This window comes from Tamandua tetradactyla, chromosome 11 (assembly GCF_023851605.1).
Source record: "Tamandua tetradactyla isolate mTamTet1 chromosome 11, mTamTet1.pri, whole genome shotgun sequence".
NCBI lineage: Eukaryota > Metazoa > Chordata > Mammalia > Pilosa > Myrmecophagidae > Tamandua > Tamandua tetradactyla.
This window is the reverse complement of record NC_135337.1, coordinates 95827619-95852881: the sequence shown is the minus strand read 5'-3', so window position 1 is coordinate 95852881 and position 25263 is coordinate 95827619. Positions and strand designations below refer to the sequence as shown.

The 25263-nt window shown below is 51.9% G+C and overlaps 1 protein-coding gene across 6 annotated transcripts in view; it reads right to left on the bottom strand.

Moving 5' to 3' along the window:
* The window catches only part of SUGP2 (SURP and G-patch domain containing 2), a 33128-nt gene extending 7886 nt beyond the window's left edge, over nucleotides 1–25242 (bottom strand). For 3 of the 6 annotated variants that reach the window (XM_077122078.1, XM_077122074.1, XM_077122077.1), the window contains exons 1-7: nucleotides 25135–25242; nucleotides 24629–24774; nucleotides 17073–17201; nucleotides 12369–13973; nucleotides 9566–9686; nucleotides 3351–3841; nucleotides 2587–2698 (exon numbers count right to left, since the gene is read on the bottom strand). In XM_077122078.1, coding sequence (XP_076978193.1) covers nucleotides 2587–2698; nucleotides 3351–3841; nucleotides 9566–9686; nucleotides 12369–13973; nucleotides 17073–17190 — 2447 coding nt within the window. In that variant the 5' untranslated portion in view covers nucleotides 17191–17201; nucleotides 24629–24774; nucleotides 25135–25242. Of the gene's footprint in view, nucleotides 1–2586; nucleotides 2699–3350; nucleotides 3842–9565; nucleotides 9687–12368; nucleotides 13974–17072; nucleotides 17202–24628; nucleotides 24775–24989; nucleotides 25013–25134 lie in introns of those variants that run through there. The other 3 variants (XM_077122079.1, XM_077122076.1, XM_077122075.1) reach the window with 2 other exon arrangements.
* Between the last annotated feature and the right edge of the window lie 21 nt (nucleotides 25243–25263).

The following is a 25263-nucleotide window of genomic DNA, read 5'->3' as shown; positions in this document are numbered from 1 at the left end:
AAACATTATTTCTTTTAGTCTCTAGTACCTTAGAGCAGCTAGAAGTAAAAACTTAAAATGGTGGAATTGTAACCCACACCAAACTCAGAAATCTGTTCTATAATTAATTGTTCTGAAGTACTTTGAAATTTATTGCTTTTATATATGTATGTTATTTAAAGAGATGGAGGAGTATAATTGAGAGGACAGGATTTAACAAATAAGTATGATTGCTGAAACATTTTACTAGTATTTCTTTTGGTCTCCAGTGTTTTGGAACAGCTAGAAGAAAAAACGAAAAATCATGGAACTGTTTACCCATACCAAACTGTAAAATCTGTTCTCTACCTACTTGTTAAAACATACTTGGAAATTTTTTTGTTGTTTTTGGATGCATGGTCTGGGAATCGAACCCGGGTCTCCCGCATGAAAGGCAAGCATTCTAAACACTGAACTACCTGTGTACCCTTTGTACTTGGAAATTTATTGACTTTTTGTATAAAATATATTTCACAATAAAAAAAATGAATCAAATCACATATGTCTCTGCCTAAACCTCTCCAATGACTTTCCATCACAGTTTGAATAAACTCCTTAATATGCCTGTGCTGGTCTGAATATGTTCTGTAACCCAGAATAGCCTATGTTACTTAAACCCTCTCCTGTTGTGGGTGGGTCTGTATGCTTAGATGTCTCCATGGAGCCGCAACCCCGTCCATTCAAAGCGGGCCTTAATCCCCTTACTGGAGCCCTTTATGAGAGAATAAAAGGCAAGACATTCTGGAGAGAGCGCAGATACAAAGAAAACACCCCAGGTGAGGTCAGAGGGACCCACAGGAGTTGAGAGTGCCATTACGAGACCAGAGCCCAGGAGAGAAGAGCCAGCAGACGTCACCATGTGCCTTCCCCCGTGACAGAGGAGGCCCGGGTGTCAGTGGCCTTTCCTTGGAGAAGGTATCTCCTTCTTGATGCCTTAAATCTGGACATTTTCATGGCCTTAGAACTGTAAATTTGTAAACTAATAAATCCCCTTTGAAAAAGTAAAAAAAACATAAGGGAAAGGACACAGTTTGAAGAAGACAGAGGAAAGCCCTTCAGTGTATGAAAAGACGTTGAATTTCATTTGAAATAGGAATAATACAACTAAGATGTCCTGACAAAAGGCTACAGAGCAGAGGGGTGGGGACTGCATGGGATGCTGCTGGGGGCCCACGGGCCCCTGCTCCTGAAGGTGCCCTTTACCAACGCAGAGAAACAGGGGTGCCCCGGAGTGAGTCCGGGGACAGGTCCAGGGTATGCTGTCAGGGGCAAAACACCGCTAGAGAGAGAATGGTCCTTTTGGTGGAAGAGGAGAGAAAACGCCTGTGCACAAATGCACATGGCGAATGGAAATGGCCTTCTGTGGGCTGGTGGGGGTGAGGACAGGGTGGAGAGTTTGCTGCGTTTACCTTCTGCAAAGCCTGCTTTAGAGCCCTGCAGATGGCGGGCAGATCCACATGAGAGATATTAAAGAGAACGGGAAAGGGGACAACTCCTACAGACACAAGATGAGCGCAGGGCTGCGTCAGGGGTGCACACAGAGGCACAGCGGCTGCTGGGCATGGTGTTGGTGTGCATCTCTGAGGTGAAAGGAAGTACACAACCCGCCTGGTCTTGACAAAGCAGACATGCCCAGCACCGTCATGCCCAAACTGTCCCTGCAGGCTGGGGACAGGGTGGTGACTGCCCGTGATGGTGGGGAGGACAGGAACCGGGTGTTGGAGGTGCATGCTCAGAAAAGCTGGCAGAGGCTCAGGAAAAGCCCCAGCTGTGCCAGAGCCCACCCGATCTAAAGCTTTCAGGCTCTACTTCTTGTCACCAGGGAAGAGAATGATTCTGGCTGCTGTGTGCTGAGTGTCCCTAGGCAACAGGGCTGTGGGCCTAGTGGTGGGGTAGGGGCCCCGCACAGCAGGCCCTGAAGCCTCCTTCCCCTCCCCTCCCCACTGCTGACAATCCCATCCTGAAAAAGCTGGAAGGGCAGCCTCAGTCCCCGTGAGGACCTTAGAGTCCTAAGTTCTCTTCCAAGTGGACTAGAGCAGGATTCAGGTCAAGAGCAGTGGACGGCTAAGACTGCCACTCTGGGCAGGACCCTTAGGGTCCTCTCCTGGTTGGACCAAGAGGGTTGGAGGAGGCCAGCCAACCTCCAGAGCAGCCAGTGCAAACGGAGGTTGCGGCCCTCCCTTCCCAGGCTCAGGGATGGGGCCCCCCAAAGCCCCAGTCTCCCCCGTGGCCTCCTGGTTCTGGCTTTCACTTGCTGGCAGGCCCTTGTTCTGCCCTCCAGACACACCAACTGTTCTTCAGCCCCTCAGGAGGCTGAGAATGGACAGCTGTCCCTCTCCTGAGCATTCTCTCACACTCCCCTGGCCAATCCCGCTGTCCCATGAGGGCAGGTCCCCCACGACACCCAAAGGCAAATGCTTATCCTTCACAGCATTCAACATGGTTGGAAACCTGTCCTGACCTGCCTACACCTGCTGCCCTTCCCCACTGTAAGTGGCAAGGCAGGGGTGAGGCGGGGTCATCAGGCGAGGAGCCAGCCCCAAGGAGTTGCGGGCAGAGGGCACGCACCATAGGTCGGGGTTGTCCGTGCTGTTCTCTATGCTGAACTGCTCGATCTCAGGTCCCACCTGAGCCACAAATCGGGCCAACTTCTCGGCAGTCTCCATGGTCTTCGCGTCAACTATAAAACACAAAGCAGCGTCAAGCAGGACTGGACTCACCTGGCCGGGGAGCCCGTCACAGCTGCCCACTGGCCACTGCCTTTGCCCGGCCTCTGCTGCCCCTGCCACCTGGAGAGGAAGCAACGGTGCTGGTCCCGGCCTGTTTCCCTGGGGCCTTGGCCCAGGCGGCCAGGGGTGAGAACTTATGACCCAGACACCCCGTCACTGCGGCCAAAAGCCCCAGACAAGCACCTGATGCCTACACAGGTGGTACCAGTCCTGTCCAGTTCCAGGCTCTGGGTAGTGACAGAGTCCTGGAGGGAATGTCAGCCAACAGTAGCTAGCTGACGGGGTAGCTATATGGATGTTTTCTGGCTGCTGCGTTCCCACTCCCTGCTGGTCAGGGCACTCAGCAATGGTGCTCATGTTGGCAGAAGAAGGGGAAGGGGTTGAACTGGCACATTCCAAGACCTGTGCAGGTTAGGTGACTTGAGGAAGGAGGGGAAGGGCAACACACAAGGCCACAGCAGCCTTTGGAATGTACAACAGCATGGACTGGTGAGAAATGGACAACGGGCTCAAAGTCATTGGCAAGGACAGCCTCCAGCGGCCCCACGGTTGCTGGGCCACCCCTCAAAGAGCCCAAGGTCCGTCAGAGCAGACAGCACTCACCATCAGCAGATGGGCAGGAAGGAGACGAGGTCTGGGGGGCTTCGGAGACATCCCCTCCCGCTGGCTGTGGGGAAGGGCCTGCAGCATCTGGGCTGGGGACGTGAGGAGGGGGTACAGCAGGGGGTGGTGGGCAGTCCTTCCCCGGCTCACTCCCACCGTGCCTGGTGGGTCTGCCTGGTGCGGGCCCTGGCACCTGGCGGCCCTGCGTCCTCAGCCTGGTGCCCGAGGAGAGAAGGGTTTGGGTTCCGGTGGTCGCCCTCCTTGCCTTCCAGCCCCGGAGGCCCTGGGTGGGGAGCAGCATCCGCCGCCGACATGGGAGGAGCCTCTTCTTGAGGCTGCGCACCCGGCGCGCATATAGCATGGCCCGGACCGCGCACTCGGCCGAGGTTGGTGACAGCTGGTCCCTTGCCAGGGCCTGCTTCCTCCGCTGCGCCTCTGCCAACTTCAGTGTGTAGTATTTATACTCCAGGCTGTCTTCATCAGACAGGAACCTGCAAACAGGTATGAATGCCCATCAGATCACCACTGGGAGCTTCACCCTTTCTGCAAACGTTCCCGGGGCGGCTCCACTGAGGCCCTGGAGTGGGTACAGGACGCCCATCTCGGCCCAGGGACTGTGCAGGGCCCACCTGGATGCCAGGGAGTGGGCCAAGCCCCTGCCCAGCCTCACATCCACTCAGCAAAGGAGCACCAGCTCTGATGGCCTGGGATGCTGTGCTGAGGATGTGACCCTGCTAAGGCCAAGCCAGACTTGGCGGTGGGCTGGCAATCAGTGGGGGCCCAGGAGAGAACAGGGCAGGGTCTGCAGTGCCAAGAGGGAGGAGGCTACCACACGGAGAGGCAAGCGAGACCCACCAAGGGCAGACCTCCCCATGTGCATGAGTGGGCAGGGCGAGCAGTAGAGAGGCTCTCCTGGGTCTGCTCCAGGGCAGCCGGCCTTCTCTCCCAGTGTGCCGGGGCTGCCTTCTCCCAGCTACAGAAGTCGTGCCTCTGCTTCCATGCCTCAAGACCACCCTTCTCTGAAGTACTGCTGTGGCTGCCTCTGGTACCAGCACACTCCCTGCCCACGAGGTGAGGGAGCTGCTCTAGAGCTCCTAGGTGCTGACCCGTCTGGCGCATGGGACACTGTGGCAGGGCATGAAGCTCAAAGAACCCCTTTCCTGGGACGTGCTGCCAGTGGCACCTGCCATGGTACTTCAGATAGGTCTTAGGTTGCCTGAGAGAAAGACGGTGTATGTTGGTCAGGAGCGAGGAGGCCTCATGTCGCAGGGCACATGCAGCCCCGTGGGCACAAGTCAGAGCGTCTGCTCACTCTGTCTACACAGTCAGAGTGGGCCCACCAAGAGGCCAGTCTTCGTGCTTGCTGAGGGCGGTGAGCTGGGCAGTGGGTGCTGGTGGCCCCAGCCCCCAGTCCTGGGCAGGTCTGAGGACGTCAGTCCAAAGTCATGCCCTGGATTCCAGGGGAGTGCATGGTTAAGGGCATGTATGTGTCCCCAGATGGGGGTGCTCATGCCCCGACTCTACCCCTGAATGTGAGCCCATCTGGAAACAGGGCATGTGAAGGCATGACTTTAGGATGAGGCCTTCATCCCATGTGACTGGTGTCCTTAAGAGAAGAAATCTGGAAACACATTCAGACAGGAGAGATGACAGCCACGTGACAGAGGCAGAGGCTGAGTCATGCCATATGCCAAGGTGTACCAGGTATGGCTGGCACTGCCAGGACCCCACCAACTTCAGAGGGAGCCTGGCTCTGCTGACAGCTCGACCTTGGACTCTGGCTGCTGTCTGAAGCCTCCATGTTTGTGGTTTTTGTTACAGCAGCCCCAAGAGGCCACCTGCCAAGCTCGGATCCCAGCACAGCCACTCGTGGGCCAGGAGCCCACAGGCAAGTCACTTGAACCTCCCTCGGCCTCAGTTTCCATCTGCAAACTGGGTGGGGTGAGACCACTCTGCTCTGTGATGCCCTAAGGCTCAAGTTACATGCCTTTCCTTATAAGGACAGGCTGAGACAGTGGCCTGCCACGTGTCAATTGCTCAACAAACAGTGCTATTCCCCCTGCTTGTTTCTGTGTCCCTGATGTCCCATCCCTACTGGATTACAGCATCTCTCCACTTCAGAGAAATACAGCCCAGACGCCTCTGATCTGGGGCTGATCAGCTTTCTTTACATTTGCAAAGGTTGATTTCCACAGTTTAAGACCACTTTGTTGGGGCACCAAGATTCACAACTGACCACCCTTGCATCGTGGCCTGCTGGGTCCGTTTTGACATCTCTTCCCTTGAAGTCTGTCTTGTCTGAACTAACATTCCTATCCCTCCTTTCTCTTTGGTAGAGTCTGCTGGGTATGTGCTTTCCAGCCCATCTTCTACTCTGTGTTCTACGCATTGCTGGTAGCAACAACGGCTGGAGCTGGTGAACTGGCTCTGGCGACACGAGGTGGCGTCACTCACAGGGGCGTGCAGATCTGGGGTGCACAGATCTGGGGCGCGCAGATCCAGGATGGCTGCCTGGTCCCTGCCCCTGACGCCTCCTGTCTGCCCTTTCTTCTTGTGGGCTATTTTTTCTTTCTTGCTTTTTATTGGACTGAATACATTTTCTTTGTTGCATTCCTCCCTTCCAGTGATAAGGACTTCCTAAATCTTTTTTCTATTCATTTGGTGGCTATCCTCAAGATGCCCACAGGAGCCCCCACTCTCCATTAGGCCAGTTCACCTGCCACCATACGCTCATCCTCAACCCCTCAAGAACCCCAGCGCCCTCTTCCCACCTCCCCCTGCCACCTCATATACTCAGGTCATCCCCACCCACGCATCTCTTACTTAGATTTGGTGTCAGCCTTGGGCCCTTGGATGTTTCCCTCAGGGACGGATTCCTGGCATCTGCCTTTCCCTGAATCTGGACACATGGGGGGTTGGTGTTCCTTCTCTTGTAGAACAGTCCAGCAGAGGCAGGGCCACCTGACTCCAGGGGTAACTCAGGACAGGGTCCTCAAACTGCACCTCTTGCACGGCTATCACATTTCCAGGCTTGTTACCCTGCCACCTCTCTTGCAGAGGATGGAGGAAGCAGGCTGTATGGGTGTTAGTCCTGCCCACGTCTTCGGAGACCTGGAAGGGGGTGGGTCACCTCCAAGCAGAGGCCGTGGCCAATCTTGCCCACCAAGTTTCACAGAGCAAGCCTCCCAGGGAGGTGGGAGGTCTCCTGTCTCTGCTGCACCTTGGAAGATGCAGTCACAGAAATTTCCCGGTTCACATCTGTCTCCTGGATACTGAACTTCCCACTTCCTGACGTACAGCGAGAGCTGAGTAACAGGAGCTGGGGCCTTTGCAGGAAGGGAGCCCCTGTGCAATGGCTTTGAGGCTTCACAAACAGAGTAAGCTCGTCTTCACTTGCCTCTACAGGAAGTCAGTAAGTGATGGGCAAAAGCAATACCCCAAGACAGAGCAACATGAGCACGTGGCTGAGACACACACACAAGTAGCCCACAGTGCAGCCTAAGGGACTAAGGGAAGGCCCTTGAAGAGACAGCGAGGGTGGGAAGGAGTCATGGAGGAGCCATTTTACTTCTTGTTATACAAGTGTTGCTTCGATTAACAATCTCAAAGGGACACACCAAAACTGAAGGTTCCTTGCGCCTGCCTGCATCTACTCTTTCCCGTGTTGGGGTCCAATCTCCAGGTAACCCCTGCAGGGCACTCCCAGTGGCGGCGCCTCCCAGGCCTCCCTTGCCACATGCTACCATCCAGCACCCTCATCTGTCCTTTGTCTGCTGGGAGTCTTAGGTCAACAATCCTATTTTTCTTTCTCAAGATGCTTAAAGGTTCTTTTCCAAAAGTATCAACGGGTTCCTGTTTCTTGGACAGTGTACTAGAACGCACCTGCGACTACTAACCATGCACCCAAGCCGATAAACCCCTGCTTTCTCCTGGGGACTCACTCGGTCTTCTCAGATGTCGGCTCCATGGAGTTTGGGGATGCTCCTTCATATATGATTATCCTCAAATATCTGATGTCTACCTGGATGCTTGCTTCTGAGTCTATACCCCAACCTCCCCACCCTGCTATGGCTTCTGTCTGCCGTCCCTGGTCATTGGTGACTGAGCCTGTCTGCCATGGGCCATGGGCTCAGGGTCCCTCTTTCCTCCTACCCACTCACTGGTTACCTGGGAACTGCCCCTGGGCCTCTGGGTATTGCACCTGCTGCTCCCAAGTCCGGAACCTGCATCTCAGGGGCTCTGGCATCTGCCAGGCCTATGTCCAGGCTGCCTGGCCTCCTTCCTGGAGCACATGGGCTGGTGAAGACCAAAGGGCCTAGAGCCCCAGCCCGGTCACTGACCAGCTAGGCACCTGTGAGCCTCAGGTGCTGCCTGTGAAATAAGTATGGGTGTGAGCCAATCTCACCAGGACCTCAGGAAGAGTCAGCCAGCTCGTGCTTGAGCAGAGAAGTACCCAGAGAGGGTAACTTTGTTCAATAAGGTGTAGTCAACAAATGATGCCGGGACAGGTTATGCAGGTATTTTTAAATTTTCACTGATATTCATACCTCATTCAATACATGAAAATAATCCAAAAGAATTCAAGAATTCTGTAAAAATCAAAGCTTAAACCCTTCCTCCTGTACACCAAGCTGTGTTAAGCACCTGCACTAACCACAAAAGCAAGGACACCAGGCAGAATGAGGACGGCGCCAACCACAGCAGATCAAGATGCCACCCAAGAGGAGCAATGAGGTGACCCATGGGAAAATGTCAACCTCACTCATTCAGGGAGGATACAAGGCAAGCCTCATTATGAATTTATTTTTAATCGGAAAACCTGGTGAAGGAACAGAGCGGCAGCACAGGCATCAGACGGCACAAGTAGCCCACTGTCAGTGTGACCTGGTAGCACAGACAAGTGGCTTCAACCAGGCACCTGCCCCATGGGGTACTACTGGACAGGGCCTGGAGACCATGCTGGGTGTCACAACTGTGGGGTGCTGCTTGTTTTCACTGGTAAAGGCACAGGGTGCTGCTGCCACATCCTGGGGTGGGGTGGGGTGGGGGGCTGGGCCAGCTCTGCAGCAGAGCAATCTGGTCCTAGAGGTCAACAGTGCCCAGGGGAGAAACGCCACCGCAGATCCAAAGCCACTACCATGCGTGTTCCCTTCAACACCGCGATTTCATTTCCAGATACTATCCCAAACACAGAAGTACAAGCAAAAAAATGTCCATCGTGGTATCATTAAATAGCAGGGAAAGCAGCTGTGAAAACCTAAGATGCCAGGGGTGGCTGAGTCAGGTACAGGACCAGTGTATGTCATGACTCGGCCCTCGGCCCCCAGCAGAAGGGGAAGTGCATGGAGGGCACGCTGAGGGCAACAACACGGGTAGGAGGGAAAGCGTGTCCAACGTGGCATTCTCAGTGGGAGAGGTCTGAGCAACAGCCATCTGGGCTTTATGCTCTCCCCTATTTTAACAAAGCGCATATGCCATTTTTGTAACTTTTATAAAAAGTTCATAGAGCGTAAAAATTTCTCATTTCCAGCAATCTAATCCCAAGTGGCATCCCTATATACAGGGGAAACGGATGCTTTAAGTTTTTCCTGAGGCATAGGCTCTTAAGGTCAGCCAGGACGGAGGGGACACAGGAACTCGGACCACCTACTCTAGGGCATGGCCTTCTCAAATCAGGTTTACTGGAAGTATGGAATACAAGCATTTTTCCACGTTACCTAAAAAGGGGCAGATAACGCCTATCACAGGATAATCACAGGCACACTTAAAAAAAAAAAAAAGTTCCCCTGAGTGTGGAAAGACTGGAAGCAGAGACATTAAAATGCCCGGGGGGAGCTGGCAGGCAAACAGGTGGGGGTCCCTGCTCTCTCCTCGTCTGCATTTCCTCCAACAAGCAAGTACTAAGTTTATGATGAAGACTATCATTTTAAGAAGCAGTTAATTCTGAGCAGTCACTAGGACCCAGGAATTCCCTCCCTCACACCACTGCCTACCTGTCTCATTTCATTTCTAGGACACCGGTGAAAGGGGGACTGTGACCTCCAGGACCTAGATGCGAGAAGGTCACCCAGCACGTCCATGGCCAAGCTGGGCTTGTACCCGGGGAAACTGGACCCCAGACTCTTGCTCATCTGCCCAGACTACACCATGCTTTAAGTAAGCACCTTATTCTCTGCTCCGCGGGGCACCTGTGGGGCGACGTTTCTGAGGCTTACCAGTAAGCAGGGTCCTCCTTGAGAAGCGCACGCTCCTTGGGAGACAGGCCGCCTTCGGCAATGCGCTTCACCAGCGTGTCGATGATCTCCACCACTCTGCGGTCTGCACGCTGGGGTGCTGCTGGAACACAGAAGCATGTTTCTGAGCTGGCGTGGGAGCCCAGGGTAGCTGGTTGGTGAATACCACAGCTGAGACCTCATAGAAGACGGGGAAGCGACAATTTATTCCACAAATCAACACACAGCGCACCCTCCCAAAGAGACCACAGGCTGACCCTGCAGGGCAGGGGAGCAACACGGGCAGCTGATGGTACTCGGCATCATTGCTTAAATAACCTGAATGTCCACAAAGTAAAACTAGGAGGGACAAGATGTAAAATGTGTCCAGTTTCAAGACCAACCTAATCAGTAGCTCATGTTGTATAACTAATGCACCTAGATGTCAAGAGCTATCTAAATATAGTGAATATAATGTATCTAGAGAGCAAAATGTATCCAGATTATGGTTCCCAATGTAAAGATGAGATAAAAAAATACCTAAAAATGGCACACAGGAAGGGGATGAGAAGGGAATATACTGGACAGTTAACAGTGATTTTCTATAGGCGGTAGATTTATCAATGATTTCCCTTCCTTTGTGCCTTATTTCTTGTAACAACATGCATGTGTTTTGTAACTGGAAATTATATATATGTATGTGTATGTGTGCATGGACACACACATACATAAATTTACAAAGAAAAATTCTGTAATTACTAAAAAACCAAAAGGTTCCAAAGTTTCAAAGTCCATAGAAAATAACTGCCTGGTGGATGAAAAGAAAAAACATTTTAAAGGGTGAATTTCCTTCAATACGACTGTTCTGCTTTTCACCAACAATGCAGAAGAGCATCTACTTTCTCAAAGAATAAGATTCTTTAATTTTCGGTATTTGCTAGTTTTGAAAGCACAAAACGGCCTCTTTCTTCCCTGGTCAGTAAAACCTGCACGGAATGGAGGCACTGCTGAGCTCCCTCTGTGTCATGCCTGCACAGGCCTGACTCTGTCTCCGCTGTGCTGAGCTGAGAGCTTAGTCTTACCCACCAGCATAGGCTCTTTACCCAGATCAATCCTTCCACCACCCAGTTCTGGCAATCACTTGCCCTGTGGATTTGCTGTCCTTTTCAACATTTTACAGAACCGCTCACCTGACCTAACTCTGCAAATGAGTGGGTAGCTCAGAGCCAGAAAGCTTCCCAAGGTAGCCACATTCCTAGAGGTCCATAACCATCTCTAGCGGGGATGACCCTTTGAGAATGCAAAATGGCACCAGAGTCCTGGGCCAGAAAGTGGGCACAGCTTCGGCTCAGCAATGCCATGCCTGCTAACATATTCTTAGGAGAATTCAAAAACAAAAAATCAGTGAGTTCAACCGAAGCACATGACCCCATGCCATTTCATCAGTTCTAGTACTAAAAGAGAACCAGCTGTAGGGGTTCCACATCAACTGAGCCTCACAGGAGACCCTCTCCCTGTACCCCTGTCCCAGCTGGACAGCTAAATGCTCCGGCCAGATGTGGAGCCACGGCTTGCAGATGTGAATTAATCTGCCAAGAACACATGCTCCTCCATCTGGAAGAGCCCAAGGTGAGCCCTGATTTACCTGGCTGCAGAAACCTCCAGTAAAAGGCAGTGAGTTCAACGCTAAGGGAAAGACGTGGTCTATGCTAGGTCAGTACTGCAACATGGCAAATGCTGCAGAGCAGAGGAAAGGCCCTGGGGGCCAAGGTTAGACAGCAGACTAGAGCACTGGGCACACAAGTGCCGCTGGGTCCACAGAGTGAGAGCCAGAAGGGGCAGCAGTGCCATGCCTGACTGGGGGGACACACCCCTGTAACGCTGTTGGGACACCCAACCCCTCCGCCATCTGGCTTCAACCAACCCTGAGCCCCTCCTGCCAAGAGCCGCCTGCAGGCGGGGCTGGTCAGGGGATGGGCCTGGCTGCCTTACGTGGTGGTACTTCATCCGAGCCAGGCATGGCCAGGGCAGTAGGAAGCGGTGACAGAGCGAGGAGATTAAGGCACAAATGAGACCCCCACTTGGCTGGGGACAATGGAAACTGAGAACCACTTCAGGGCAACAGGTTCTTCCTTCTTGTCTTAAGAGGAAAAAGTGCTTCCCACCTGGTTACCGGTACAAGAAAGAACTGGACACTGCATCCTCACAGCATCCAAAAATTATGGCCAGGTGCCCTCCCTACCTGAACTACCAGGCTGATCCCTGTACAGCCTTAGCCCAGCCTAAGGGGGCCTCCTGGGTTCCCTTTGTTCCCAGGACAAAGTGGGAGGGGGGTCACAAGATCACCTTCCCTGGCAAGTAGGGGTTCTCCTCGGAGGCCGTGTCCAGAGTTATTCTTTCTTCTAGTAATACCTCAGATAGGACCCATGTCAGAACAGTGGTTCTTCACTTTGGCTTCAGAACAGTACAAACCCTCCCCAGAAAATGGAGGTAAAATTGTTCACGAATACATGTGCATTTTTCCTGGCAAGGATCTCGGCCTCTCATCAGATTCTCACGAGGGTCTGCAACTTCAAAGTGTCTAAAGATTTCAGTGGTAGACAAATCCCTAACATGCATTTGGAGAATGAACAGCAGACATATACACTGACCAGTGTGAGTTCCCTACTAAAATTCTGATTCATTTTAAATGGGCTGAAGCATGTCTAACCTGTATGTAAATAGCAATCAGAATAAAGCATATTACCAAAAGAAATGTGAAAAACTGTGAACCACAACAAACAGAAATTGTAGATATTCTCCTTACCATCACTGAGCCCCCTGGGAGCCCCGATCTGAATTTCGGGCTTCATAGCAGGAACCGTCTCCTCCTCCCGTGCAGGTGCAGGCCCGGCCCTCTTAATCTGCAGTGGGTACCCGCTACTGATGAGCCAGGCCTTCAGGTGGTCGATGTACTCTCTTCCAAACAATGTGGAGTCCTCAAAGTTGGGAAATGAGGCAGGAGAGGGCGCTATATCTTGTAGGCCGACGGCTTCCAAGATTTTCTCCTGCCGGAAAGATGAGGCCAAGGCGAATGTCTGTCCCAGCAGGGCCAAGGACTTCCGGCAGAGAGAATTGGTGGTCTCCAGAGCAAGGGCCAAGTCCAGGGGGTTGCTGAGGGTCTGCATCTTGACACTCAGCTCGTAGGCGTTGCAGGCCATGAGCAGGGGTGTGACGCTCTTCAGGAGCCGGTCTTGAAGCCTCATGATGTACTTGTCAAAGGGCTTGATGATTTCAAAAAAGCAATTTTTGGTTTTCACAGCACCTTTGTCTAAAAGCATGTTTAAAAACTCGTTATCAACTCTGGGTGTTTTCAAAGCAGAGTGCTTTAAAAATTTGATAGTAAAAAAGCAAAAATCTCTGTGCTCTGGTTTTAAGGAGCACTTGAACGAGGCAAGCATTTTAGCACAGGTTTCCGTTTCAAGCTCAAAGAGAGTTTGGAAAAGCTGGGAAAACTTAATGTCATCTTTTATCGTATGGAATCCTGCCCATTTGATTATTTCTATCCCGAATCTTGAGAAGACATCCGACTTGTCCACAAGGTCAAAGCTCATCTTTCTTCTGGGGAGCCGGATGTTCTTCAGATCAAGCCCCAGAGGAATCTTCGGAGTGGGGAACTGGATCTCCTCCATGCCTGGGTTTATCCCAAGGGTCACGTCAGGACCCGGGGTGGCTTTCTGGAGTTGGTTAGTGCCCTGAGTTTTGGGTGTAATGCGGTTTATCGGGGTTAGCTTCTTCGTGCTCACGTTTCTTAACGTGACCAGCTTCCCAACATCCCCTTTAGCCTTGAGCATGCCCTGAGTCTCCCCCTTTCCGAGAAGCCCACTTTCCTGGTCAGTGATGCTGGAAGCTTGGGCCCGGCCCTGGAGCTGGCCACCAGCTCTGTGCACCGAATCTGCCTCGCCTGTAGGGCCCGGGTCATAACCAGAGCTCTCCTTTTCCAGACATTCCTTATCAATGAGCCTGGAGGAGCCAAAGTCCCCCAGGATTGACGAAGGACCCAAATTATACTCCTGTGACCAAGAGGATTCTTGAGAAATGGACTGACCCAAGTCTTGCTCCCAAGAGCTACGGAGTGCAAATTTCCAATCCTGAGAACGGAAATGTCCCAATTTCCGGTGGCCGAAGACCTGGTCCCGAGAGTCAGGGTGGGAAAACTCCAGGTCCCGGCCACATTCTTTGCGAAAGTAGATCTCGTCACTTACAGAAGGGGTGCTTGATCTGAAGGAGGGTCCTGGGAATATATCAGCTCTCAGGCCTTCTCTACCAGTATCTCGAGCACAAGCTACAGAAGTGCCGAGGGAATATCTGGCTTCGCTGTGCACATCATCAAATATATCTGCTCTGGATCTTGGGACTGTCCTTAAGAGATCTGAAATAACACAAAAAGAAACATAAAAGGGACTTCAAACTATGGTCACAGAATAACAGTCTGTGGGGCTTCTCACAGATTGGTCATTGTTGCCAATGTTCACGATATGGGTGGTTTTGCTTATAAATCTGGACTTCACATTTATGAAACCAGGAGAGCTTTGAAGCAGTGGCCTGAATCTGTCCCCAGGTACCACCCCTCAGGCCCAGTACACTTTCAATGCTTCCCCAGGAGTCCCACTCGTGCAGACTTGTTGCTCTGTCCCCTTAGGCTTTGGGGGCTACAAGCCCCCCTTAACAGACTCAGGGAAGGGTGTGTGGTCCCCAAACAACCTGACTTCACGACTGCAGTTGTGCTTCTACTTCTCCCTCAGGCAGACAGGCTGGTGGGGGTTGCCTGCTTTCACCCCTTCTTCAAAGGACTCTACTGCCCACAGCCCACTAGGCAGAAGAGGCATGGTCAACCCCTCATTCACCAACACCCTGACTGGTCCACGACTGAACAGCTGACCAAAGCCAGCTGAGTGAAATCACTCTCTCTGGAGTAGAAAAATGTAACTGAGGCAGTTGAGCAGAAGGCATCTGCTAACAAAGTCACATGGCATTGATGCTGTATGTGAAGGAACCAGAGTGCCATCTTTCCTCTGGCAGGAAGGAGAAAGAGGCTGGACATCTGCTTCTACATAGAGAAGCCGCAAGGAGATGGTGGCAGAAGGCACCTGAGAGACTGTTTACTGGATGCCTTTTAACTGTCTGGATTCTGAATCAGAATCTATTACTTAGTCAAAAAGCCAAATGAAAACAGAAACACAGGTAGATGCCACAAGGTGGCACTGGGCTGGAGAGGCCCTAGGAAGCCAAAGCTCAAGCAAATCCAAGTTCACACGTGCAAGCAACGGCTGAGTGCCTACTGTGCACAGGCACTGTTCCAGGCACAACAGCTACAACCCGGAAATGAGAGCAGCCAAATCCTGGCTCTCCAGAGCAGACTTGCCAGTGGAGGAAGTGAGACAGAGAACAAGAACACACCAGGTGGAAGTCAGTGCCAAGGGGAAGGACCAAGCAGGCCAGAGAGTGAGGAGGAAGGCTGGTCAGGGAGGCTGCTCTGGTATCAGTACACATGTGCCACAGCCTACAAGAGGCCAGGGGCCAATCCAGTGGCTGGAGGAGACCTGTCAGGCAGAGAGAGCTCTGAGAACTCCACCCCAAGGGGCCTTCACAGGGGGCAGCAAGGCTGATGGAGAGGGAATGAGGGCAGCTCCAAAACTTTGCTGCACAACAGCATACCCTGGGGACCCATCCCTACATGTCCTGATATAATTAGGATGGGGTGCAACTGGGACATCTGGATTTTTAAAAGGTCCTCAGATGATTCTCAAGCGCAGCAGAGGTGGGAAACCACTGCAGTGGAGATCAGAACAGAAGAGGGTGGTCGACCAGCCGGGCCCTCAGTGTGGGACTTTGGTCTTGGCGTGAGCCAGAAACCACCGAGGGGTGCTGGGTAAGGGGTGACCTTACGGAGAGCAGGGGCCAGAGGCCAGAGTGGGCACAGAGGCCCCAGGGAGGAGGCTATGCAACAGTCCTGGCAGAGGGGCCACGTGGAACTAGACTTGGCATGCCGAGACTTTCCAATCCCCTGGCTGGCTTATGATGAAGCAGGAAAGCCCAGAGTGGAGAAGACATACAGAGAGAGACCAAAACCTGGCCACACAGCTTCTGTGACAGAGAGATGTTTCCAGAACAACCTAGTGTCCTGCTTTCTAGTTCCACCTCCCAGCCCCCTGTCCCTCATCTTTCTGGTGGTAACTAAAACACGGATTAGAGTCCTGGAGTCACTAGACAAAGGTAGGCCATGATTTCAGCCTCCACAAGTACATATTAACACGTGCCCATTTGGGTCCATGTCAACATTCCACAGCTAAAGGAACAGAAGTGCATAAGAGGTGAAATGGTTATCTCCAAGGGGGTACAGGACGTGGGTAAAAGGCACTCTAACCTACTTCTTAATCGTTCAAGTCTGTTACACCAAAATGACTCTGTGTATTACTCACGCAATTTTTGTAAACTCAGAACCTCGAGAGGGCCTCTGAGCCTGATTTCTCAGATCCAAAGTGAGAAGTAAATTCTCCATATCCTAGGCACCTAGACCCAGATGGCTGGCACTGAGAGAACACTTCCTCCATGCTGGGGCAGGGCAGTGGCAGCAGCATCTGGTGCCCACCTGCAGCGCTCTCCAGCCATGACAGAGGGCATACAGCCCACGACAGAGTGGGGTGGTCAATCGTAAGGCCTGGAGAGGCGTCTGCGCTGTGCCTTGGTGCCAGAGCAAACACCCAGCCAAAGCAGAGGAACAGCAGGCACTGCAGTGCCTCTGAAACATGAGGCGCAGGCAGGAGGTGAGGGGGACCTTTGGGTGCCCTGTAACCTGCTTGGGCACCATTTGTGTTTTTGTTTGATTTCCTGGCAGGGTACTTCAAAGCTTTCAAAGGGGATGTTTTCAGACAGGGCCTACAACAGGCGGCCCCCCAGGCCCCACCACTCCCTCCTGTCCTCCACCAGGTCTGAAGCACACACTGCTATCGCCTTACTGGGCTGCTCCTGCACTCATATGAAAACATAGCTAACAATGGGGGCCCCCAAGATTTCAAACAGAACCATGGCCCAGTACGCTTGTCATTAATTGGACTGTGAAGCAAGTATGTAGAGGCAAGTTAGAGGGTAAGCAGCAGGGGAAGATGGTACCACAGCCCAGGCAGGAGGCGCTAAGAGCTCAAATCCGGGCCAGGAAGAGGGAGGAGAGGCAGTGGGGGGGGGGTGCTGGAGGGTGGGCAGGAGATACATTCCAGAACCCTCTGTAGGTGGGGGGACTGTGTCTGAGAAGTACAGAAGCAGTGTCAGCTACCTAGAAACTCCAGATAAGAAAATACCCTCTTCTGCATTTTGGTTTGACAGGTAGGCCAGGAGAAAACTTTATCTTCCCTCAGCAAATAAGAAAAGTAAGAATAAGATACGTTATGTGGTTTGCCCAAGGCATCCTTCTGCCTGTCTCCCAGCCACCCCTCCCTGCCAAAAACAAACCCAAAAAGCCACTTAAATTCACCTTGAGCTTTAAACTGAAGTGTTTCACCCACGGTCTCACTGGGGTCCACGTGATAGCGTTTAGCTTTTTCTTGTAACACAGCATCAAAAGTCTCCTGTGCAATTCGCCTGGCCGCCATGCTGCCTGGGCCTGTGGTGAGGGGGAAGAAGACACTGAGACGGACGCCCGAGACTCTCCCGGTTGCACCTGAGCCCTGAACCACGAGGATCTGTGGCCTTCTCCAGGTGGGACTCTCACGGGTGTGTTGGCTGAAAAAGCAGGACCAGCCTCAGCAAAGTGATATCAGACAAATCATTTTGCTCCTCCGCACACGTTTCCTTGGAATCTGTTAAGAGAGGCTCCAAAAAGCCTTCCTATCTTCTGGGGCTGCTAGAGGGTGGTCTGAAGCACAAAGAAGTGGATGTTGACAGTGGGGAAGGAAAGGTAGATCGTCTTCACAGATGGGGCAGCGGCTCAGAGAACTGACTCCACTAGGGCCTCTCAACAGCGAGCGGTGGGATCCCGGACTGGTGATGACAACACAGGCCAGCACTTACAGGTGCCCCCTCCGTCCAGGCCCTGTTGTAAGTGGGGGATATGTGTCCGTGCCTTCACTTCTTTCAACAGCCACTGAGGGGGAGCCTATCTCGAAGAGGAAACAGGAGCCTCAGGCGAAACAGCCCACCCAAGCGCAGACAGTCGGGACTCAAACACACCACTGGCAGTGGAAACAGCACAGGCGTCAGAGAAGATCCAGAAGCAATCTTGAGGGGTCAGGGCCGGGTCCTTAGTCAGCAAGACAACTCCAGCCTGCCCCTCCGTCTCATTTCTTATAACCTACCATCATCCCCATCACCCCCACCATCCGTGCTTTCCCTGCTCACCACCCCGTCCTCTGCTAGGGTCTTGGGGCACCCTACCTGGGTTTCAAGTCTTGGCTCTGCCCTTTCCTCAGCAAGGGCCCTATGCTGTGTCTCAGTTTCCTACCCTGTGAAATGGGCCTGTCAAAAAAAGAAATAACCAAGGACTTGCTACAAAGACAAGAATGAAGCTTTATTGAGCAAGAGTAACACACAATGGGGACAGAGCCAGAAACAGCACCTGCATGAGGAGGGACAGGGCCCAGGAGCAGCTTATATGAGTTATCTGGGGTATGGGCTGCCTTGGGAAGGGGAGGGCAGTGCTAGGAGGGGTTTCAGAGCAGGTGTCCTCGGACACAGTTGGCCAGTTCAGACTGTTCATCAGTAGACTGGTTCCTTCTGGTCCTGTGGTTCCTGGAGCTGCAAAAGCATCCCAGCACACAGGAGATTATGGGTATGTCATGGTGGAGCAGCTTTTCAGCTACTTTCACTGGATTCTCAGTCATCTCGGTCCTCCTCTGGATAGGATGGCACTCGAGCAACCCAAGACAGTTTGTGCAGTCTTTAACCATCCTGTTTTCACATTCCCTCCTCCTGGCTGAGAGAGTCTCAAGACTTTCCAAAGACCAAGGGGGATTAACTTTTTGTTAAAGTTCTGGTAACCTAAGAAGACAGCTGAGACTTAAAAAAAGAGTCCAGTGGCTCTTGTTGGGCCACAAAGTCTACGAGCCACCAGAGGACTGCAGGGCCAAAGAGAAGCAGGTGCACAAGCCTAAACAGGGGAGACCAGGGGGCGTCACCAAGCACCTGCAGCAGAAAGCCCTTCACGGATTCCCAGAGGTCCCCTGGACAAAGGTTCATGTTGGGTAACCATGTGACCTATCTGAAGATTTTTGGAATGTTCATCTCAACCTATTTAGAGGTGTTAACCCAGGTACAACAGGAATTGCTGGCAATGACTCATACACCTCCTTCTTCACCTAAAAGGTAAGTTCTCTAGCACTGGCTAGAGAACTTAAGGAGATCTGTAGGCTTCGAAGCGCCTCACCAATCTGCTGGGCAAGGGTTTCAAGCGTAGAGGTAAGGTTAGAGAGAGTCTGTTCATGATAGGCAAAGCCACTGCCCAAGACAGCTTCAATTCCAGCATGAATGGCCCAATGGCTCTTCAGGATCAGTTTCATCTTGTGTGGATCTCAAAGTTTGGGTATTTGAGATCTTCAACTGTACAGCGCTGTTTAAAGAGTATATGGTTAAGGCAGTGGAAGATGAGAGCTCCTTGAGAGCAGTTCAGGGAAAGATGTATCCACGAGGCAAGGAGACATAGCAGCACAAGGGGGAGACTTGAGAGAGAACTCCTTCTAAGGAGGGCTGCTGGGAGACTACATTGAGTCCAGTTGGAAATAAGGGAAGAGGGTCAGAGCCTAACAGCTCTATGTCTTGATTGGCAGAGCCTTTGGCATGAGCCTCGGTAAGACAATGTCCAATGAGTGTATTTACAGTGGTTCTGCTGCTGGTGTTGATAGGGCAAAGAGACAGCCATCTAGAAACGAGAGTCTTTTTTCAGCTGGCTGGACAAGGAAACAGAGGTCTGTGCTCTGAGAGTAGCATTTTTAACTTTCAGTGAGTGAGGCACAAGTGTACTGAGGTTGGGTATTTGGGGCTAGCGGGAAATGCTGGAAAGGGGAGCCTCAATAGGTATAGCATCAGAACTTTGGGGGTTGGCATGGCAGATTCAACATTCAATTATTTTCTCCAGTAGCTACAGCTTGGGATAATTGGGGAATAGCATTATTAGGTCAGTACTGAAATGGTGGGGCAGGGTAACAGGATGAGGAAAAGAAGGGTTTGAAATATGGTTATTAACTATGAATTTGTAAATGAGAATGGCTTAGCTTAAGGAGAACAGGTATGGAATGTCATGCTTACTAAAACTTGGAGAAGGGTAGAGATGCTGAGCGCAGCCAGAGTGAGATCAGCAAGAGTCTCCTGGTTCCCTGGAAGAATGACTGCACTTAAACTGACCAAGAAGAAGCAAAAGATTTTAAGTATACTCAGTCCACATCCGGAATCTTGGGAAAGCAGCTACTTCCAACGTCGACAGCCTGCGTTCAGTTCTTATCCAGGGTCTTGGAAAGCAGTCTAATTCCAATGGCAATGGCTTCTGGACTTTACTAAGTCATAAGGTCAGGTCTCTGGGGGGTTCAGAAGTACAGGCAGGGGGTGGAGTTTTGTTTGGGAGTGACAGATGTACCCCAAGAGTTGATGCCTCTTGGCTTTGTTGCAGCAGGAGTGGTCAGGAGAACCAAGGATGGTCACCTCCAGTGCAGCTCAAGGGATTGCTTTCTTAGGTGACGTGTCCAATTTACCGAGTCACCAGGATGCTCTGGGAGGTCTGGGGCCACTGGTGGACCTGTAGAGAGACTCGGAAACGGGCTTGTGTAATGCAGATATCACTTGGGATGACTTCTGGCAGTAAGAGGACAGGATGGCTTTGTTCTCTACCTTTTGGGCCCATGGAAAAAATGGCCCTGGTCTTCCAGTGACTACTTTATAAAGAGAGAACTTATATGACCCAAAATGCCTCCCTCGGAGACTCATGAGAACGAGGCAGGACTTTTGTCCAAGGCAGGGAGAACCATTGAGTAAGGTTTCTTAACTGAGCCTTAACGACACCACTGGTGTGTTCCACTAAGCCTGTGGACTGTGGGTGACAGGCACAGTGGAGCCACCGTAAGACTGGGGAGGACGTGGGTCGTGAATGAGTGACCTGTGAATGAGTGCTTCCATCACGCTGGAGCTCTCTAGGGACACCCCACCAGGAAATGCGTTCTATTAAAATTTTAGCTACAGAAGAAGCTGTGGCCTTTCTTAATGGAACAACTTCAACACACTGAGAAAATACACAGAACGTGACCAGATAATACTTGTAGCCTTGACAGGGAAGGAGGTGACGAAGTCAATGTGCCATATCTCAATCAGGGGGAAACAGGCCAAACGGAGGGCAGAAAGGCTTGGAAGGGTTATGGCGGTGACAAGTTGTGCTTGTTGGGCTGCTTTCCCAAATTTCCCCCACCAGGATTTTCAGGCTCATTCTTTTAACTTTTTTTTGTCCCCATTGAGTATGGTAATGTAGGAGTCGCATCTTTGGAAAGGCAAGTACTTCTGCTAAAACTATGACTTCATTTGGTACTTTCCATAGCCCCAATGGAGGCTCTTAGACCCTCCCTCTACTTGTATTTAAAGTCAATAGAGGCTAGGAAGTCATCGTTTTCCTTTCTTAGGGAGGAGCCAATACTGTACTATATTAATTCAGGATCTCTCAATGGCATTGCATTTGTCTGGCCTAGACAACAAAATATTACCAAGCAAAGTTATGCAAAAACGTTCTACAGAGTCATCACACACAGTTTCGGGGAGGAAAGGGGTAGGGTTCGATGTGTTAACGCCATTAAGAGATGTGGATTACTAAGAAGGCCTGCTTCAGGGTTTGCAAGTCAACTGGTGGGAAAACGCTGTGCATGATAGCTATTAAGCAAGGTGGTTACAGCTTGGGGGACAAACATTGTTCAACGGGAGCCCAAGGTGACCTCAGATACCCGACTGCTAGAAGGCAGAAAGAAAGGCCTTTTGCAACAGTATATAGGGTCTTGCTATAACAGCCGATAGGCCGAAAATGTTCGTGCATATTTTTGGTTAAGACCCCACATGCATTTCCTCTTTTCTCAGTCACAAAAAGGAAGAGAGTGATTTGGAAGTCCAAGGGAAAGTGGGTTAGCGAGGGCGTGTTGAAGATTTGAAAGGCGATTAAAGGTGGTTACTTCTAGAGTAAAGGGTTTTTGATGCTCATTCTTGGAGGCTTCATATAAATGCTGGGTAATTACTAAATAATCAGGAATCCATGGCCAGGTATCCAGTAAGTCTTAAAAATGTTCTAAGTTACCATGTGGTGGTGGGTGGGGGAAAGCATAAAATTCCTCTTGCTGAGCTTGGTCTAAATAAAGAGAGGTGACCGGGAGATACAATGTGCCTAAGGAATTTGACAGAAGGCTTGGTAAATTGTAATTTTTCAAGAGCAGCTTTGTGTCCTTTGCAGGGTTAAAGCAGCCAGCAGATGTAAAGAATTCTCTAGACACACAGAGGGAAGGAGAACAGAGTAGCAGGTCTCTACATATTACAAGACCTTGGCTCCCAGGAAAGGAAGGCCAAACAGGGTGCAATGAAGTATCTGGGAAAAGTGGGATGCGGTATATCCTTGAGGGAGTGCAGTCCAGGTGTACTGATGACCATCCTATATAAGGCAGGGGGACTTTCAGGAAGACACTTGACAAAGAAAAGGCTCTAAAAGAGACCGACACAAGTTAAAAACTGAGACTCTGTAGCCACCGGGTTTTTGGACAAGGAATAGAGGGATGTTACAGGAGTTGGTCCAAGCAATAATGACATTTCTGGAGAGGAGATTCTGAATGGTGGGTCTGGTGCCTTCAATGGCTGATGAGCTGAGAGGGTCCTGGAGAAGGTAGAGAACAGTCCACGGGGACACCTTGAACGGTGAGTGGGGAGCACTAGACACTACTCTGCTATCTGCAGTTGAAGGTCCACAGTTCAGAGAGAACACCACTCAAGGGAGATGGTTGAGACGATGTCTGTACACACGATGGGTTATGATAATGAGCCGTGAAGACAAACAGAGGTAGTGAGGAAAATCTAGCCCGTGGGTTGAAACTTGAGGGACACATGAAACTGTGATCAAAAGTCATGGGCTATGGGATCTGTCTCATAACTACTTGTTGAAGAGTGCTTTGAAAATCATTGCTTTTTTATTTCTTTGCTTTGTGTATATGTATACTGTACAATAAAAGAAGTTAAAAAAAAAGTCATGGGCTAGGAGGTAGGTGTCAGAGCTCGAAGACAGCAGGAAAGGGTGAGTTCCTTTAAGGCCTCCAAGTACAAAGGGCAGAGGCTGGGAAACAGGTGTAGAGAAAAGGTGATTCCCAATCCCCCCTATGGTGACTGTGTCCTCCGACGGGGCTCACAGGGTGACACTGTGGGGTTTGGGAGGAAGAGAGACGCCCCAGAGTCTACAAGAATGGAGTCTGGTTAGCCGTGGACAGTTACGGGAACATTTCCAAGGGATGCAAACAGACTGCAGACTGGGCAGATCCCAGTCCCCTCAAACACCTGCAGGCTAGGTGGGTAGGATTAAGGGGGGCTTATAATGGGAGAGTCCTTTAGGGGGAGAATGGTCTTGCCATGCTTTAAAGCTGGGCAGGTGGCAGGGGCTTTAGGAATCTCTTAGGCGAGACATTCCTCCGATGACCCAGCTGTTCACAGAAATGGCAGGCGCCTAGCTCGAGGGCTCCAGGTCTGGAGTAACACCAAAGTGCAGATGAGGGTGGGGGCAGATAGCTGGGGTCCTTGACTTTGTCTAGCTTGAAGCTGGGCTAATCGTGAGGTTAAAACTTTATTCTTATGTTTTTGTTCTAGTCTGTTTAGAGTCTTGGAATCTAGCTATGCGTGGAAGTAAGGGTTGCATGTCCAGCATCTGCCAATCAAGGATGTTGGCGCCTAACTGGTGTAGACTTCAGGGTGTGTTCCTTCTAAAGGCCTAGAGTGGTCATTAAACTTCAGGGGGGTTAGTGAGGTAGCCCAGAGCTGGCGTGCTGGCTATTCATAAACGGGTTCCCCTTTTTCTGCTTAATTGCTTGGACTTTAGCTAGGCCAATTGGCCAGGGAAAGGGAGATTTATATGGTCCCTAGAAGGGCTTCTGTAGGCTGGGAAGCCATTCCCGGTGTTCCTCAGGGGTCCAGATATATTTAGGGTATGAGCTAAAGTCAGCAATGCTGGCTAACACGAACCAACGCCTGGCATGCCTCTGTCCTACAGCTAGCTGGATGGATTGGTACAGGTTGGGAAGACAGAGATTTTCAAATTGGTGCTGGAAAGCTGCAGGATCCTCCTGGAGATCGGGGAGACTCTTGGTAACACCGGTGAGTTTTGCTAAGGTAATAAAACAGTAACGAGGAACCATGACTTCAGTCCACTCCTTATTTCCAGCTATTTCAGATTTTATTTTGAAGGGGAACATCTGGGCTAGGCGAAATAGGCTTTAAAGGGCCTGGAGTGGCAGCACAGGGGGGTGTTTGGATTTAGGTAAGGGAAGATAGAGGGGTGTGGATGGCGCAGCAGGCGGAAGAACTACAACAGCAGCAGAAGCAATAGCGAGGGCAGATGATTCTGCAGGAGATCGTGGGTTTGCGTTTTTATGTTTCTGTCTCTCTGACTGACTCCGAGCTTTCTGTTCTCTCTTGGTTGTCTCTAGTAGCCATTAAAGGCGACACGTTCAGCAAGTTTGGTTTTGAATTGAGAGTTTATTTTCCTCCGAGGTAATTAAGTTTGGCTCCCTGAAAACAGCCCCGTTGTGGCTATGCAAATTTAGATTCCTCAGAGCTTGGCTGAAACAGTTTCCTAAAAAAGCTGGAACTACCAGCATCAGAATTCCTACACACACAAAGAGCGGCCCCTCCCACAGGAGGTTCCCATAGCCTGGCGTATAAGCCCCAATTCCAAGAGCAATAAAACAAAACGGAGACCGTGCACCGGCGGCCCCACGCGGAACCACCACCGGCCTCGCCAGCCTACTTGCTCAACAAGACAAATCTCGGCCTGGGCTGGAGGGGACGGGAGGCCGAAGGTCCACGCCGGAGCTGCCGACTCACCTCACCCCGGTGCCGGGGAGGACGGGTCTCAGGAGCTCCAGCAGGCACCGTGCTCGTCTCCCGGGCAGCGGCCGGCGGGCCACGCTCTCGGTCAGATACCACCTCTGTCACCAGAACTGTCAAAATGAGTCGTACCGGGGGTCTCGCTGCAAAACAAGAGCGAAGTCCGGCTGAGCAATAAACGGTGCGTGTGCGGCGGCGCCTGCCGTTCTCTGCCCCTCAGGCCCGCAACGGAGGCTGCGCCCCGCACAGCCCCGCGCCCCGTGATCGCCCCGCTAGCACCCGCCCGGGCGGAATGAATGGACGAGGAACCCCACGAGGCCCCTGGGGCGCGGCCCGCCCCCGCCCGGCCTCCGCGGACCCCGACAACCGGGCGCCGGGCCCAGAAGGCCTCGACGCGCCCCCCGGGCCAACTCCCGCCGCGTCGCGGCCGCCGCGTAGCCCGAGGGCCGAGCCCGAGACCCCGCCCGGGGCCCCCCACCGCCGCTGCCCGGGCCGGGCCTCACCCCGAGCTCGCCGCGCGCGGAGCCGCCCCCACCGCCGCCTTAGGTTCCTCAGCCGCCGCCGCCGCGCGAGGCGGGGACATGCAAATGACCAACGGTCTCCGCAGCGCCGCGCCGCGCAGGCGCAGGACC